The 18,548-nt window shown below is 35.1% G+C and overlaps 2 protein-coding genes across 8 annotated transcripts in view; both read right to left on the bottom strand.

The window, feature by feature from the left end:
• Positions 1–5,876, bottom strand: part of zgc:198329 — a 43,579-nt gene extending 37,703 nt beyond the window's left edge. For 2 of the 3 annotated variants that reach the window (NM_001444215.1, NM_001098246.3), the window contains 4 exon segments: positions 2,006–2,260; positions 2,353–2,628; positions 5,194–5,514; positions 5,720–5,787. In NM_001444215.1, the coding sequence (NP_001431144.1) occupies positions 2,006–2,260; positions 2,353–2,628; positions 5,194–5,514; positions 5,720–5,768 (901 nt within the window). In that variant the 5' untranslated portion in view covers positions 5,769–5,787. 3 annotated transcript variants of the gene reach the window in all.
• Positions 5,877–8,928: 3,052 nt separating this feature from the next.
• Positions 8,929–18,548, bottom strand: part of grik5 (glutamate receptor, ionotropic, kainate 5) — a 179,793-nt gene continuing 170,173 nt past the window's right edge. For 2 of the 5 annotated variants that reach the window (XM_087286347.1, XM_087286346.1), the window contains 2 exons: positions 15,744–15,910; positions 8,944–10,207 (listed from right to left, as the gene is read on the bottom strand). In XM_087286347.1, coding sequence (XP_087142473.1) covers positions 9,602–10,207; positions 15,744–15,910 — 773 coding nt within the window. In that variant the 3' untranslated portion in view covers positions 8,944–9,601. 5 annotated transcript variants of the gene reach the window in all.

Below are 18,548 nucleotides of genomic sequence, written 5' to 3'. Positions count from 1 at the left end.
ATAAAATACCTCTAGGATCAGAAGGTCCTTATTGACCATATTTGGATAGGTGATGAATATTAATGAGCTCAGCACTGAGCAGTTCTCAGCACTTGCTCTCTCATTCATACACGCACATACAGATAGATGTACTTATAGATGCATACATAAACATGTACAAAGTAATCATACTTCATTTGTCAAATTTAACACAACGGGGTTTACTTTGTGGTTTGACTGCATGCCGCCAAGTTCGCTGGGCCAGGAAGCATTTCTGTGTTGAGTTTGCACGTGTTTGCAATAAATAATTACAATAAAAGGTCTTTCTTGTGCATTAATCAAGCATATTAGAATACTTTGTGAATGATTTTTAGACACTGAGGTGGTGATGAAAGATATGATCAAGAGAATAATTACCATTTTAAACAATTAATTCAATAATATTTAACAATATTTAATTTTACAGCTTATTTTTGCTCAAATAATTGCAGACTCAGAGAGATTTGTTTCAAACTTTTGACTGGTTCAACTATGGTAACATAAATTAATAAATAAATTAAAAAATTGCACCTTCTGAATAAAGCAGTGTCCGATCGCAGTGGTCTCATGAAGTCATATAAGGCATAATGCCAATTTATTCCTGATTATAAAAATGAAATGAACTTTCTTCACAGAGGTCCTGGGTTTATTTGTGGGCATTTAAAATTCAAACAGGCTGTCGTCATGTATGTGTTTGAATGTGGAAGGCAGGAACTAATGAGCAGATAAATACATTGCTCAGCATAATTAAGTAGACTCCATTTTGAAAATTAATAATTTTATCAATTTCTCAGTGAATATAGGCTGTGTATTTTGGTGCATTTAAACAAAACAGATTTATTAAACATATATATTTATTAAACTAATATTTTATTCACCAAATATATTTATAAATTGAAAGATAATACAATTTAAGTCAAGCTTAATATTGCAAAAAAAGTCAAACTACAAAATTTAAAATTAAAAATCTTTTTCCCCCTCTTTTTTAAATTTGTATTTAATATTTTTCTAACATATAAATTGGACTGTTATTGTAAGATATTTTGTTTGCTAAGCTCCAGATTTGGCCTCTAACTAATCTAATGTATATGCACAAATATAATATTGTATATCTTCCCATAAAAATATGAATTTAAAAGATAGATTTGTGAGGGGTGTACATATATATGCTGAGCAGTGCAGCTCAAACTGGAGAATTATGCACTTTTACTTGAATTATTTGTTTCATAAGAATCATTAACCAAACAACATCTGTTTTTAAAAAGAGTTGCCACGATTAAAGATACACATTTCAGGCTTTATGCAGGTGTTTCTGTCGTGAAGCAAATATTCGCAGAGATTCAGCAGTTTTTTTTTTTACTTGTTTGCCAGTCATGTTGACAGAAGACACAGGAAAACTCCTGTCTGTTTTACTAATTTTAAAATAAAATATTGTTTTGTTATATTTATGAATATATAAAAATAGACCCTTAGCAGTTTTCAAATATGTGTTTGTATTATCAATCTTATCAAAAATGGCAGAGTATGTTAAGCTTCTTTCATGGAATGCATGCTAAAATGTTAATCAACCCATGTGCAACATATCAGTCTGTGTTTAGGCTGCTCGTCCCCTGATGATACAGCTGCTCGTGTAAGTCCAAATGATGTAGAATGCAACCTAAAGTACAGGCAAATTTTGAGGGCATGCTAATGAATAGCAGCATAACTAGTCTGTACTGTGTTCTAATTGGCCTGTTTCTTTTACGTTCTTGGAATTTACATGATAATTAGAAATCAAAGGCATTTGAGACTCATAGTATGGCCATTTTCATGTTCTGAACTCTTATTGTTCAAGTGAAACTAGATATGCTCAGATTTTCTTCATAGGGCACTTTTAAATAAATGAAAACAATGCTTCTTTTAAAAAAATAGTAAATTCAGATCAAAGCAGTCAGTGGTTATGAAAATACATTTGAAAATACATTTAGAATTAGCTGTAGCTGCTTACCTTGAACTAGTAAAGCATGTGTTTTCAATTCTCTTCTGTTTGTGACTCTATTAAAGGCTGTACAGATGTATTCTCCACTGTTGTTGAAGTCAGTCTTATCAATGGTGTATTTGTCTGTGGTCACACCAGTGTCTGACCCATTAAACGTCCAGCTGAATGAAGCAGAAGGTTCAGACTTTGCAGAACAAGATAGAAATATTTGAACCCCTAAATCCACCACATTTGGACCCTCAATAGAAACACCATCTGGTCCATCTAGAACACAGACAAGAGACTCACTGTTAGAGGAACAAACTGAGAGCTGAAGAATGTCTAGATTTCATCAGCTCTGATGTTGAGATACTCACAGTTGATAATCAGGGTGTGTTTTGCTGTCTCAGAGCTGACAGGGTTACTGTATGTACACTGATATTCTCCAGTGTCCGATCTCTCCACTGGACTAATGGACACTGATCTGTTATCAGATGAGAAGATGATTCTGCTGCTAGAAGACAGAGGACTGTTATCCTTCATCCACTCCACAGAGGTGATGTTGCCACTTCCCTTAGAGGTGATGTTAGCAGATGATTCATCCTCAATTAATGTTTCTTGTGGACCAGTAAGTGTCACATCAGATATTATTTCTGTGGGAGAAAAGGACTAATATTTTTCAGGCCACTACATGGAAATAATTTTGTGTAAACCTTATTAGCATTCAGGATGTATTACAGTATATAGACTAAGCCAGTGGTGCCAGTGATCAAAAGTGTTGTTTTAACCAGCCTGATCTCATGAGAAAACGTAAGTATTTTACGTTTTGCCAATTAAGTGGCTAATTCGTACGAATTCGTACAATTTCAGTCGTACGAAATTGTACGATTTTAAAAAGGAGGCGAGGCACCTAACCCCACCCCTAACCCCAATCGTCATTGGGTGATGAGCAAATCATACTAAACTGTATGAATTAAATCGTACGAATTAGCCACTAAATTTAAGAGTTACGAATTGCCATGAGATTGCGTTGGTTTTAACGTGACATAGTTCAGGATGGTAAAGACATTGACAAAAAAAGCTTATTTATGTTTGAACATATGGTCCCTAATGAAATTGTTCATGCTTGCTCTAGTGCAGGGGTGAACAAACCTTTTCTTATGAAGGGCCAAAATCTAAGCTTGATTGAGGGTGGTGGGCTGGAGGTAAATATACCAAACTGTAAAGCTGTCAATGTAATTTCCGATTTAATTAATATAATTCATTATACAATTTAATTAATACTATAATTTATTAAATTTATAATACTTTAATTGTGTTAATAATTATAATATTTTGTACATTTTATAATAAACAACTTACTATAAAAAACACGAACAATCCCATTTCTAACACTAAAAAATACACGTTGCCTTGATTTGCTTGCTAATGTCTTCTGCAATGTCACTATCCTTCATTTTTATTGTGATTCATTCACAACAATTAATTAAAAACATTTCATTTCAGTTACAGTTAAGAAAAAAAAGTTATGTAAAATTTGAAATAGCTAACTCTGTTAAAGGCATTCCTGCCAAAACTCCCCATTCTCTCTCTCTTCTCAGATGGGATAGAGGGCCAGATCAAAGGTTACTGTGGGACAACTTCGTCTCACGGGGCCTGGTTTGGGCATCCCTTTCTCTAGTGTATAGTTAAATTAAGAAAACTTCAAAAAAACTGCAAATTCAACCATCGTAGGAAAAGGTTTGTCTGACTAGAAACAACTACAAAGAGATTAATTACTGTGATTAAATGACTTGTTTGCTGAACAAGTAAAGTAAGGGATTACTTTTTATTTTTTAATAGTAATTTAGGTAATTTAATAACACTTCTTTATAAAGTCCCTGCCTTAAATTACATTATTTTGGTTTTGTAAATCAGTTCAGATAAACTGTTGAAAAAAAGTTTTTTTTTGTCTGCAAAAACTTTCCAGAATTTTCACAATTATATTTTTAACTATGTGACATTTATCAAGACAGTTGCAGATACTTAAAAAGCAATGATTGTGTACGAAATAAAAGACATTAGATAGCATGTATGACATTTTTATGCGTTTAAATATTTTAAAATAAAGCTAAAAGTTAGAAGCTAAAGACCCAGTTTGACTCAAAAATAAAGAGTTTTTAAGTTAGTAGTATTTGCATTAGGATATATTTGAATTTAAGTAATATTGAGTCAATTAGTTAAATTACATTTGAGACATAGTAAATAAAAAAGAAATTTAAATACAATTTTATTCACTGTGAACAGTCATCTTTATCAAATGAAATGAGTGTGGTTAACTCAAAATTGACTGAAAGTTAATTGTACTTATTTGAAAAGAGTTCTGAACTCAGTGTTAAAGCTTATGAGTTAATTAAATGCCTCATTGCTTCAACTTAAATGGAATAAGTTCACAGTACTCATAGAGATAAGTTGGTAACACTTTACAATTACAGTACATAAATAATTGTGTATTAATATGTAAACTAAACATTACTTTATTATGAATTAATGATGAGTTAAGGTGCGCACTAATAAATAACTAACTTTAACTTCAACATGAGTCACATGAGTTCATGTGTGAATGATGGCTACCTTAATTACTTGTTAGTACATGATTGTTTGTTAATTAATGTATTAATTACCACATTAGTTTATGCTTAATTTAACCATGATGAACTCATGATATGTTAATCTATAATTATGTTGTGACTTTACTTGGAGGGGCCATCATCATTAACCCATTCTTAACTACTCATGAACTCCTTATGCACGTCCAACTAGTGAGTTTACACTGAATAACACCAGATAAGTATTCTGTCAACATCAACATGAACAGGAGTTCATGAGTAGTTAAGGATGAGTTAATAGTGATGTGCCCCTCCAAGTAAAGTCATGATATAACTATACATTACCAGCTCATGAGTTCATGTTGGTTACATTTAGCTTAAACTTAAATGATTATTAATACATTAATTAACAACATGTTATTTACACATGAACTCATGTAAATTATGTTATAGTTAAAGGTAATTCATGATTAGTGCATACCTTAACTCATCATTACTTCGTAATAAACTAATGATTAGTTTACATTATAATATATCATTATTCATGTATTCATTGTAAACTGTTACCGATAAGTTTTTTTTAAATTAAAATTAAAATAAGTTTGTGGCAATCACAAGCAACACACTCACCATACACCTGTAGTGAAGTTTGTTCTCTAATTTCATCGCCATTAACAGTATTCACAGACAGATTGTATGATCCTGAATCCCTGAAAGTCAGATTCCAGAGTTCCAGAGCGAGTGTGTTTTTGTCCAAAAAGACTCTGTCTTGATATTCTGAGGATACTGTGGGTGAATCAGGCTTTCCAGTCATTATAAGAATTGTTTCAAACTGCCAGGTAAATTGGTTGATCGCTGTTGATGGTGGATTATTAGGGGTGAACTTTACACTTCCTCCTACTGCTCCATTATTCAGCTCAGGAAACTGAAGATCTTGGCCCAAACATTGTTCTGTGTCCAAAAATGTAAAAAAAATACAGGTATAAAATTAAAATAAATAGAGAAGACAAGTAAGAAAAACAACCATATGCAATGACATGCACAGTTAGGCTTTATCATTAATATGTAAACATAAAAAGACTGAACTAGCTAAGACCTTTAGTTTCTTTAAATAGAAATACAATAATCAACATTCGTAATTTGTTAAAGGACTCACCAAAACAGGCCACCATCCACAGTGTCCAGATTAAACCATGCGAAACCATCATGATCGATCTCTCATCTGTCAGCTCAAGCCACCTGAACTATTTACTTCAGTTTTCAGTTAATGATAAACTGCTTATCCAGAGACTGCTGAGACAGAATGAAGAGAGAGCTCACTGCGCCACCTAGTGATGCATGTTCTCAACATTGTTTTGTTACCTCAAGACCCTTCATGGTCCAAATCAAAATTCAAAGACCCCTCACTATATTTCTACCACATCTGATACAATGAAAAAAACATCTCACTTTAAGCAATTATGTAATATATGACCTTAAATAAATGAATGTTCTCCCAGTGATATTTTCAAGTGCTTCATAGTTAGAAAGTTGTACAGTATAGAGTATAAAAGTAGTGTAAAGTAGCAAAAATGTTTTAATTATGTAAAATTTTTACTTTACATTACCTCATATATCCAGGTTTTGCTTATGTATCATTGAGATGTTTTGAGGCATAAATTAAAATAAGAAACATCAGCTTGCATCTTCGTTAATGCAAAGATTCTTAAAGGTTTAATGTTTCATAAAGATTCTTGGGAACCTTCTAAAAAGTTTACCCAGGCCTTGTACAGTGAAAGAATGGCAATAAACTTTAAAAACTGGTCTGTTTTTGCTGTGGTCTATATTAATTCTGAAATTTCAGTATACGTTATTTTCATATACGTTAAATCCAAAAATACAACTCTAAAAGCAAAATTTAGTATGTCTTGCTGACTACATGTTATTAACTATTTTCAGATAATAAAAAAAAAAACCTTTGACCACAGATTATTCTTTGAAATCTGTTTAAAATTGTGTCCTGGTGCTTAGTGAGGTGATCGAGACAAACTGCTGCAGACAATAATATTTAGGGATGTGGGATGTCATCTATTCTGTATCATAAATTAAGCAAATATGAAACATTTACACAACAGGTGTGAAACCAGGCCTGAAACTCATTTCAAATATTGAAAAACCATGAGCTTTTTCTTGTTTACATTTATGAGTGATATTAGTGATTATTTTTACAAAACATCTTTAGGCTAAAAGTACCAGAAAAAAAAATTACAGGACGTGTCGTTTGGTCCCAAGTATTTCACAGAGTTTTAGCTATTAAACTAACTTAATTAGTGAAATGTTAGAAGTAGTGACATTCTTTGCTCTTTATTATCTTGTAACAGATCACTGTAGCTGCATCAGTCCAAGTGCAAATCAAGTGCATGATCATTATTTTCTCTTTTATTCATTCATTTTCTTTTTGGCTTTAACCCTTTATTAAAAATACAAAAAAAAAAAAAAAGATTTGCCACAGGATGAATCGGCAACTTATTCAGCACATGTTTTACACATCAGATGCCCTTCCAGCCACAACCAAACCCTGGGAAACACCCATACACTCTTGCATTCACACACATACACTACGGCCAGTTTAGCTTATTCAATTCACCTGTACCCCATGTCTTTGAGTTTGGACTGTGGGGGACACTGGAGCACCCGGAGGAAACCCACATGAATGGAGTGAATGGGCCTTGACACCTTGAAAACTGACACTGACCAGTAAAGAAAAAAGTGTGCTTATGTGTTGTATGTGTGGTCTATATTTGAAAAAGTCACAAATCATAAAATAAAAAAGCAATGTACTGATTACAATGCATACTCATTGTGAACATTTATTCCTAGGTTTCACTTTATTTTGATCTTTTTGTGCTTTTGGTTAGCATTTAACAGTAAGATTTGAATTAGATTTAGAAATTGTAGTCAGTATAAAGGAAACACAATTCAGTCTGTACAAAGCAAGAATGGTTAAAGTTATACAAAGAAAGAATATAAAAATTGATAACATAATAATATCAAAAATATTATAATAATTTTATGTTATTAAAGACTACAATTATGTATGTGTGTGTGTGTGTGTATATATATATATATATATAGTTAATTAGGTTAACTAGGCAGGTTAGGGTAGTTAGGCAATATATATATATATATATATATATATGTGTGTGTGTGTGTGTGTGTGTATATGTGTATATATATACATATATATATATATATATATATATATATATATATATATATATATATATATATATATATATATATATATATATATATATATATATATATATATACATATATGTATGTATGTATGTATGTATGTATGTATATATATATATATATATATATATATATATATTATATACATACATACATACATACATACATACATACATGTATACATACATAAAATATTTTCTAAATGATATTTAACAGAGCAAGGAAATTTGCACAGAGTGTCTGATAATATTTTGTCTTCTGGAGAAAGTCTTATTTGTTTTATTTTGGCTAGAATAAAAGTTGTTTTTAATTTTTTAAACATTATTTTAAGGTCAAAACAATTAGCCCCTTTAAGCTATTTTTCTTTACGATATTCTACAGAACCATCATCATACAATAACTTGCCTAATTTACCTAACCTGCCTAGTTAAGCTAATTAACCTAGTTAAGCCTTTAAATGTCACTTTAAGCTGTATAGAAGTGTCTTGAAAAACATCTAGTTAGATTTTATTTACTGTCTTCATGGCAAAGAAAAATTAAATCAGTCATTAGAAATGAGTTACTAAAACTATTATGCTTAGAAATGTGTTGAAAAAAATCTCTGCGTTAAACAGAAATTGGGGAAAAAAATTTACGGGGGCTAATAACTCAGGAGGGCTAATAATAGACTTCAACTGTATGTATGTATATATATATATATATATATATATATATATATATATATATATATATATATATATATATATATATATATATATATATATATATATATATATATATAATATGTTCATTTCTAATAGTTCTAATAGTCCTCTTGATACATTTATTCAACTGTAAGTTTAACAATTATAATTTTATACACATATTTATAGAAATATATTTAAAAAAATATATAAATCAAAAGTGGGTTAGACATTATTTTGAAGCATCTGTGTTTTTCTCTTATTTCTTTCTCATTTTATCATTGTGTGTTGAGATATATGAAAGCAGAACCACAACATCAGATGTCTGACTTTTTCTTCTCTTCTCTAAAACACTGACCTGTGGTGAGATGAGTTTGAACGTGTGAAAATGTGAGGCTGAGGTATGTGGTATGTTTGTTTTACAGAACTATTTACAGACTCACAAGTTCTAGCAGACAGATCAAAGTCCACGTTTTAATGAACACAGCTCCTCGTTTCCCAAAAAACCCATACATATTCAGTCAGAGTTGATCTCCTCAGTATCAATAAAGTATCTCTATTTTTAATTTCCAATTCAGACAACACAACCCCAGAATTAAATTACACAGACAGTGAATTTAAAAATAAGTATAGTACAGAAAAGTAAGAATATCTGTTTTTAGAATATCTTTTTTTTTTCATTAACAAGTTTGCATCATTGTCCTCCACGAATGTTGTGTGCTCTCATTCTGTGGCATTCGAGCTCTGATCTGGATGTCCAAACGAGAGCGTCTCCGCTGTGCTACTTCCAGTGTGTGACCTCTATCCAAACAGAGAGAGATTTCAGTCAGGAAAGGGAAGGAGAATCTGTCGGACGTCTGTGTGCTGCCTGATCAGAATCACATTTAACATCTGCACCCTTGTGTCTGAGGCGTACAATCATTTCTTACACAGTCAGTGTTATAGTACATCATTCAGTAGTACAAAAGAATCATTGAAATGACACATGGCTATCCAAAAGAAAAGGATCCATTTTTTGTACCAAGGAAAAGATGGAAAGCGCATTTGTCTGTGATTTCGAACATGGAGGCGAATACTGCAAAAATGTGTCATACTTGTGTTTGTTAGTTTGTCTGTTCTCATTTTTGCTCCCCCATTAGGTCTGTGTTGTTGCTAGACTGAGGTGGTGGTAAAGAGCAGCCTTTAGCCGGAGGGGAGTGTCCTATTCGGCACGGGCTTAGGCCGCCGCCCCCTTCGCTGTCTGTATTCGAGGATGAGTGTGGAGGGGGCGGAGCGAGGCGGGGCAGGGGGGCGGAGGAGGGAGGGATTCGTGTGCATGAAGTTGTGCGGAGACTCTGAATCCGCCGGCACTCCTGGCAGATGCGCACGTGAGTGCAACCCCGCGGCAGAGGCACTGTCACTGCGGGGGGGCCCAGGGCCACTGCAGGCGTGCTGTTGGCTCCTAATGGATCCTCCAGGAGCCGCTGGGGGCCAGGACCCATGTCTGTGGGGCCTCCTCCAGGCCCTGAACCTCCTGTGAGGGGTCCAGTGCCACTGTAGAGCTTTCCGTTGCTAAGGCGCATCTCTCTCACAAGGCGCAGGGGTCGTGGAGCTCCCAAAGTGATGCGGGTGGGATGCCGGAGGGCCAGAGAGCTGGACAGAGGCCGGCGGCGGCGTAGACGAGAGCTTTTCTTGCAGGAGACGGCGTTACGAAATTCTGTCAACATCTCCTGACATACGGACACCTGGACATTTAGAAAAAAGTATTAAATGCTTGAAAAGAAAGATTATATATTGCAGAGAAGAATACACAAAAGAAGTACTGCACGTTTAATTGGTACACCCTTAGAAATAAAGGCACAAATGCTGTCATGGGGGCAGTACCTTTTTAAAAGGTACAGGTTAGTACTTAAGTGGTCTATATTGGTAACTTAAGGTACATATTAGGTACTAAGTACAGTGTATATTTAGAAATTTTTAGTACTGATATGTACCTAGACTGTAAACTCTTATGTAAACTCTAAACTCTCTTAAACAATCAAGTAAAGTTGAATGAACATTACTTAAAATTTACCATTTTGGTCCTGTCAATGAAAATGCATAAACTTAAGATTTCAAGTATAGTAAGCTCAAAATCATACTTAATTCTTTAGAAAAAATGGTTGTTTTTATTGTAGTCTTGACAGAAAAATTCTAATATGTGCAGCCTTTTAGTGCAAGGTCTTTTTTAATCAGAAAACAAGGCTTCAGGTATAATTATTCACCATAATGGGAATAAATGGCTTCTTATTTTTCTTTTAAACATTTTTTACATAGTATAGAATTACACATACAGACACACACACACTGAACTGAACATATTAAGCATAATCTACCAAAGTGGCAAGTTAAATAAACCTTAATATGCAAGTTTTGGGAGACTCCGTTTCTCAATTAGGCAACGAGTGTACTCAATTAATTCCGTCCAGTCAACTTATTAGGGTTTTCAGTGTCGGATGTATCATTTAAAAAGATACCATTCCAGTGTCAGGTTGTTTACTATATACAGTATACACTACACTGCAAAAATGCTTTTCTTACTTAGATTTTTTGTCTTGTTTCTAGTCCAAATATCTAAATATTCCTAAATCAAGAAGAATTTTCTAGACAAGCAAAACATATAGTCAAAAGAAAAAACAAGATTAATTTGCTTACCCCATTGGCAGAATATTTTGCTTGTTTTAAGGAAAAACTTGCTTAATATTGGCATATTATTTTTCAAAACAAGACAATATGTTTTGCTTGTCTAGAAAATGCTTCTTGATATAAGAAATTTTAGATATTTGCACTAGAAATAAGTCAAAAAATCTAAACAAGAAAAGCATTTTTTGCAGTGTAGTAATTTTTAAATATAAAAATACTATGATTTTTTAAAATCTAGACAAAGTTCTGTCATGAAACAAAGCAAATGAATACTGATAGGTCATGCCTAATCTGCTCCTACATTAACCCTATGCCTCATGTGATTGGTTGCTGTCACCTAAATTTCGTAAGCATTGGTTCAGTTGTACATAGAAAAAAAAACGTCTTTATTCTGGGATTACCACTCTTAACAATTACACTTGCATATAAAGTAAATCGTAACTCAAATCTTTTACTGGAGCTCAGCAGATTTATACTGTGGCACATGCTCCAGTAAATGGGGTCTAGCGATAACCCTGCTTTGAACCATGTTGACTGAATCATTTTTTAAATTTAGGCTCTTCATCGCATTGTTTGGTTTATTTTCTCTCTAGGGTCTAGTCATATGTTGGATTTAATTTTGTGGGTGTCAACAACCATTCATGTTTCTCACTGTTGTGCCTGGGTGTGTGTGATTTCACAAAGTATGATGCAATCCTAGATTAACACCTACATTTGAAGTAAGAAGCCCTTTTTTGGCTTTTTAAAATACTTTCCAAATGATTTTTAACAGAGCAATGAATTTTTCCCAGAATGTCTGATAATATGTTTTTTCTTCTGGAGAAAGTCTTACTTTTCTTTTATTTAAGCTAGAATGAAATCAGTTTAAATACCATTTTAAGGTCCAAATGATTAGCCCCTTTAAGCTATATTTTAGACAGAACAAGCTATATTTTACACAGTCTACAGAACAAACCATGTTATACAATGACTTGCCTAATTACCCTAACCTGCCTAGTTAACCTAATTACCCTAGTCAAGCCTTTAAATGTTACTTTAAGCTGTATAGAAGTGTCATGAAAAATAATTACACAAGCGATGTGCCCAGGGATTGGCTGCAGTGACCTGGGGCATCTTTCAAGAGTGAAACAGGTGTAGAGCTTGGTGTGGTAAGTGTTGTGTTTGAGTAAATAAGTTGCAAGTGATAATTCTAGTTGTGCAATAAGACTTGGACACCACACTTTTCTTTTGTAAAATCATTTCTCCTGTGATGCAAGAATGTATGGATGTTTCCCAGTGTTGGTACGCGGCTGGAAGGGCCTCCGCTATGTAAAACATATGCTGGATAAATTGGTGGTTCATTCCTCTGTGGTGACCCCTGATTAATAAAGGGACTGAGCCAAAAAGAAAATTAATGAATAAATATTCTCCTGTTTTTATATCTTTATTTAGGGATGTACACTGAAAGGTTAGGTTTTTTTAGTTTCATTTGGGTGTTTAGTTTTAATTATTTTCTGTGGGTCCTCTCTGAGGTATTGGCTTTATTTTGTAATTTGGTTATAAATAAATTGTCCCAACTCCAAGGGCTTCCTACAACAAATTTTATTTGTCACATTGCATCTTTTCAGTTACTTCCTTTTCACCCTAGACCAGGGTCGTAACATAATGCGGAGGCTCGTCCTTTGTTTTTTTTCCCATCAAAAACATATTATTGGCTCATGAACCCTTTTTGCGGATGCACAGAGTGCAAGTCATTTTAATTTATTCTTTGTTTGGCTGCTTTCTTTTTGGGTTGGGAGGGAGTAGCAAATACATGTTAGCATGGAGTTTGATTTGACAGCCCCTGCACTTTCTCCAAGCACAGAACAGTTTGATCACTGCCATAAAGAAGACTTGTTTGAAATAGCAAAATCCTTTAAAACTGGTGTGACAGTAAAAGACTTAAAAAAAAAATAATAATACATAAAATAATTAAAACACGTGCCATATAAAGAATTTGTTTCACAGCGAATAATGCCAGATGCGTTGGGAGTAAGTGGTGCAGAGATGGAAGCTACTCACCAATGAAGGCAGATAAGAAGCAGAGATAAAGATGTAATTTTACCTCACTGATAAGATGTGAAGCACTGAATAGTGTGTGTGCTCTCTCTGAGAATATATTTTAATTTAAAAAGATTATATAGTTACTTTGTAAACTGTCAATACTGTTTGTTATCACAATATCAATGAGGCAATGATATAATCATAGTTTTCATTTATAATAATTCAGGTGGCTGTTGGGATAATAATTTATTTCTACCCGCATGCTATGTGATATTTTGTAACAAGGACTGTGTGTGTTTTAATGCTAAGCCAGTTGGCAAGATAGCCAAGGCTCATATTTTCTTGTTCACTAGTGCTAAGCCGATGAACAGTTCACAACAGTAGCCAAGGCTCACACATAGCCTAGTCCTCTAGTGTTAAGCCATTCAGCAAGGTAGCCCAGGCACATATAGGTGAGTGCACAATAACATACGTTCCCATAGCCCATGTCTTGGGGATACTGTATATCTGCTTGTTTTGAGGGATAGTTATTTCATATCTATTTCAGTCAACAGTTGATAAATGTAAGTTACTAATGTTTTTTATTAGTTGTTTATTCATTAGTTTCATTTGATTGTTTTTTTTTTTTTCATATTTTCCTGCCTTGCCTTGTTTGGTGGGTTACATTTATATTATGGTTGCAGCAGCAGTGTGTTATATTGTCTGACTGCATGTCTGTGAATATACTGCCCTAATAATTGAAGCAGCAGCAGCAGCATAGCAGATCAATGCAACCAAAACCAAATACATGAACATTGCAACATATTCATTAGCATACAAAATATCTTAGAGAGTTGTCATGACAGAACTTATAGTTATTATTGCTGGATTTAATCACCAAAAATATATTAAAAACATGAATGTTGTAAAACATCATTATTAACAGTAACCTAGTTAATATGACAAGTTATCTAAAGCTGAATATTTTTGGCATAATTTCTTCAGTGTCATATGATCCCTTCAAATGTTCTAATTAATAATCTTTTATTTCTAATTATCAGTTTTAGTGACAAAAATAATGTAAATTATTATTGCAAATGTAAAATAGCTGTGTTCTATTTATATTTATTTTAAAACGCAATTACTCCTGTGATGTAGCCCTGAATATGTTTAGCAGTTGTTACTCCAGTCTTGGCTTTCACATGACCTTTCAAAAATCATTATATTAGGATAATTTGATTCATTAATTTTCCTTTGACTAAGTCCTTTTATTCATCAAAGGGTTGCCACAGTGGAATGAACCGACAACTTATCCAGCATATGTTTTACACAGCGGATGCCCTTCCAGCTGCAACCCAGTACTGGGAAATATTAGGCTAATTTGCTGCTCACAAAACATTTACAGTGTTATCAATTTGTAAACAATTGTGCTGCTCAAGGACAGCAAGGTGACTCAGTGGTTAGCACTGTTGCCTCACAGCAATAAGTTCACTGTTTTGAGTCTTTCCAGGAAGCGTTTCTGGGTAGTTTGCATATTCTCCCCATGTTTATGTGGGTTTCCTTTAGGTGTTCCCTTTTCCCCCTACATTCTAAAGGACTGCGCTATAGGTGAATTGAGTAACCTAAATTGGCCATAGTGAATGAATATGTATGTGAATGAAAGTGTGTATGGGTGTTTCCCAGTGCTGGGTTAGTGCTAGAAGGGCATCCTACCCATAAAACATGCCAGAGTAATTGGCGATTCACTCCATTATGATGACCCCCGATACATCAAGGACTATGCCAAAGGATAGTGAGTTAGCGTGCTGCTTAATTATTTGTGAAAAACCATGATACACTGATGCATTGATTACAATGTTAAATAATAATGCCTTCATAAATTATAGAAGCTTTAATAGGCATTAATTTATGCTCAACACATTCACAGAAATCATAAGTGAGTGTTAATGCTTCACATTAGCAGATGATCTGTGTGAAATTAGCCTAAAACTCCTGCAGTGAGTCCAGCATAAGTAATGCATTAATTGCTATTTATTAAAAAGTCATACGCCTCAACAAGTCATAACATAATGATATCTTTGCAAATCATTAGCTGCTGATTAAATGAAGTGCACAACTGGGAATCGTAACGCATAGCTTTGACCTACTAAGCCCACCATCATTCAAGACATTAACTCATGATTATCTGTACATTAGTTAAGCATGAATTAATATGCACATTAGACTGATTTCTGAAGGATTATGTGACGCTGAAGACTGGAGTAACAGCTGCTGAAAACTAATTGCGCCAAAGGAACAAATGATTGAAAATGTACAGAAATAGAAAGCACTCATATCAAATGATAATAATATTTATGATATATGTACAGTACGCTAGTTAACGTTTTTAATACGTTTTTAATAAAATGTTTTAATTTTTGATCATATAAATAAAGCCAAAGTCAGCATAAGAGACCACTTTCAAAACCTTGTTTAAAATTTTAGATACAAGTATAAATATACACATAAACAAGTAGACATGCACAGCGAAACACAACCACAGACTTCACTACAGGACACACTAACGCGAGGAGCCGGCGGGTTGCTTTAGTAACCTACTGTAGTGTGACTGTGATATTGGCGGTCGCAGGAGAGAGGCCGTACCTCGTCTGTTTCTGCTGATCGACGCGTGGACCACACAAACTCCATCACAGCCACAAACACAGCAATAATCAGGCCACAGATCAACACCACAAATATACCGCCAATGTTCTCCATCCCAAGACCTGCAACAGTCAATTAAACACTTTTAAAATTGTCCTGTAAACAGATAAGTTATTAACATGTGACAAAATGTGCACAGGGTAATCACGAGCTACAGGCAAAACAAGTGAATTGTGTTTTCGCAAAAATGTGTTAATTAAGGTTTCATTAAAGGTTCACAAAACCCTCAAAGACTTTTTTGAGATTTGTGTGTGTTGAGCATCAGTTAGGACAATGTTAGCCCCTGTCAGCTTTAATTGTGGGAAACACTGGATAACTTTAAGCTTTTGTCAGCTAATTTCAGCTTCCGGGTTTCAAATGATTTTTGGGGCAGGATCAAAATCGGCGACGTAGTGCAGAACTGCAGGTGCAAAGATGATGTGTCGGCTTCTCATTATTATTCATAGTGGAGTTTTCTTATTATATGAGAAGAGCCGGCTTCTTAATTATTCTTGACTGTGCGTGCCTTCCAAAGACAAAGCAGACCTGGCTGCCAGTGCCAAGCTCAGCTGTGAAATCCTACTTTGATGATTGGGTGAGAAGCGTCCGCTGACCCACGGCACTCAGTATTTAGTCATTCATGAAGGGTCGTGTGTGTTTGTTTTCATGCACGGGGTTTGTTGCATGTTTTTCCCCGCGATCCTGTCAGGGCCAATACAGCAAAGTTGTGTGTATCCAGCAAGCATTTTTGTCGGAAGAGCAGTACGAGTATAGGAGAATGGCGGACATTGTCTTTTATCAGGAGTTCGTTCACATTTAGACACATCGCCGTCAGTGGCGTAGCAGACAGGCCCGCAGGGCACGCACCGCGGGGGGGGCCCGCGTGATTAGGGGGCCCCACGTCGTCGCGATTTTTAATAATTGAAAATCCAGGAATCGCAATAATCAAACTGCTGGGAACAACTGTGGTCGGAACCAAAGTTTACAGGTCTGTGTTCTCTGAACTCCGCTGAAGCGGTGGACTACTTCATTCTGATTGCTTGCCGCCGAACCGCGTCATGGCCAATGAAGACCCGCCGCTGTTTCTCGCCGCCGGTTCTCGTTAAAAAATGAATGACTTCTGGCTACTTTGACGCTCTCGCCACTTTCGGTTTGTGATCGCTCCTCAGTTTGTGAAGGATTCCCCGCGTTATCACGCCACTCCGCCTCCTTTCCCCGCTCCTCAATTTGTGACATAGATATATACACTAGGTATCGCATAGGGACCCTGAGCATGCGTCTATAGCGCCGCCACATTGGTACAGTGCTCCCAGGACAAATGTCATTCAACCGCACTAGTCAAGACAGTGTTATTACGTGAAGATGCTGGACTTAAGCGCTGTCTACGAGTGTAGTAAGGAGCAAACAAAGAAAACAAAGCACAAAGGCAGAACATTTCATAGGATTAAGTTTTTTACGTTTTTGTATGTTATGAAATTTGTGCTAAACAGGTCACGTTATTGATAATAATAGTCACTTACTGCATTCACCATAAGGCAAAGTAGCACCAACTCGCACTAAACACTCGGTTTATGCTAGGTTTGTTGAATAAATCAGCAAACAATGCAAAAGAAATATGACAAAGAGATGCTGCGCTGCCAGAAACTTGTATTATTGTCGGCTAGTGAAGGAGTCGTTCATAACGGAGATTCATTCACAAACGAATCGCTCCCTCCGTCAGTATGAGAAGTGAAAGCAGGAGAGGAGGTGTGTTTCAGGACATGATTAGATCAAATTTAACAGGGAGAGTGAATAGTACATTTTCATACACACAAACACAAGCTTTTCTTCAGGAATGCCCGTGCGATAAGTGATCCATCAATGTAGAAAAGTGATGTCAAATAAAAATTTTCATAATTAAAAAAAACTGCATACTAACATCCAGGAAAACTCCCGATCATAGATATATGTGTATATCTATATCTATGTGTATATGTGTATATCCCCGCCAATCTCCCCCCCCCTTCAACTGGGGGCCCCGTCGGTGATCCCTGCATGGGGGCCTCCGCATTTTGCGCTACGCCACTGATCGCCGTGCTGCTGTGTTCGCCTAAATCCTCCAGATTTCCAGCAGGGCTAATGGTTAAAATAGACAGGGCAGAGACCTGCTGCACTGAGTCTGCATTCAGACCCGAGGATTGAGGGAAAAGTCTTCATTTAGTGTTTATATGAACATGATTATCTTTATAATTATATAAATTGTGGTTATGTGTATGAAATTACAAATGTAGCAGGGCATTAAATTGCTGTTTATTTCTTTGCATTTTAATTTTGTAAATTATAAAATCATGCATCTCCTCACGGTTTGTGTCTCATTTTGTGAATCGACTGACAACAGTTGCTAGCTCCCCTCCTTCTCCTTCTCCCCTGCTCTGCTGGCCATGCCCACTCCTGCCTTTTGTTCGCGGAGCTCCACGCCCAATATGATGCATCTTTTGAAAAAATTCTGAGGACGACCTGAACTGAAAGTGGGGGGTGTCATGATCCTTAAAGAAGCAATTAACATTTAAAAGTATGTGCACTTTTGTATTAATTTAAAATCAGTTTTTTGGGCGTTAAAATGGAGATCATGATTCTTCCTTGATAAACTTAAAGGTGCAGTAGTTGATCTGGCAAAATTGCATTAGTTAGAATAATAGCTTTGAAAACACAGTCCCTCCCCTGCCGTCCAAAGCCACGCCT

This window comes from Danio rerio, chromosome 16, assembly GCF_052040795.2.
Source record: "Danio rerio strain M-AB ecotype USA chromosome 16, GRCz13ab, whole genome shotgun sequence".
Classification (NCBI taxonomy): Eukaryota; Metazoa; Chordata; class Actinopteri; order Cypriniformes; family Danionidae; genus Danio; species Danio rerio.
This window is presented reverse-complemented; position numbering and strand designations above follow the sequence as displayed.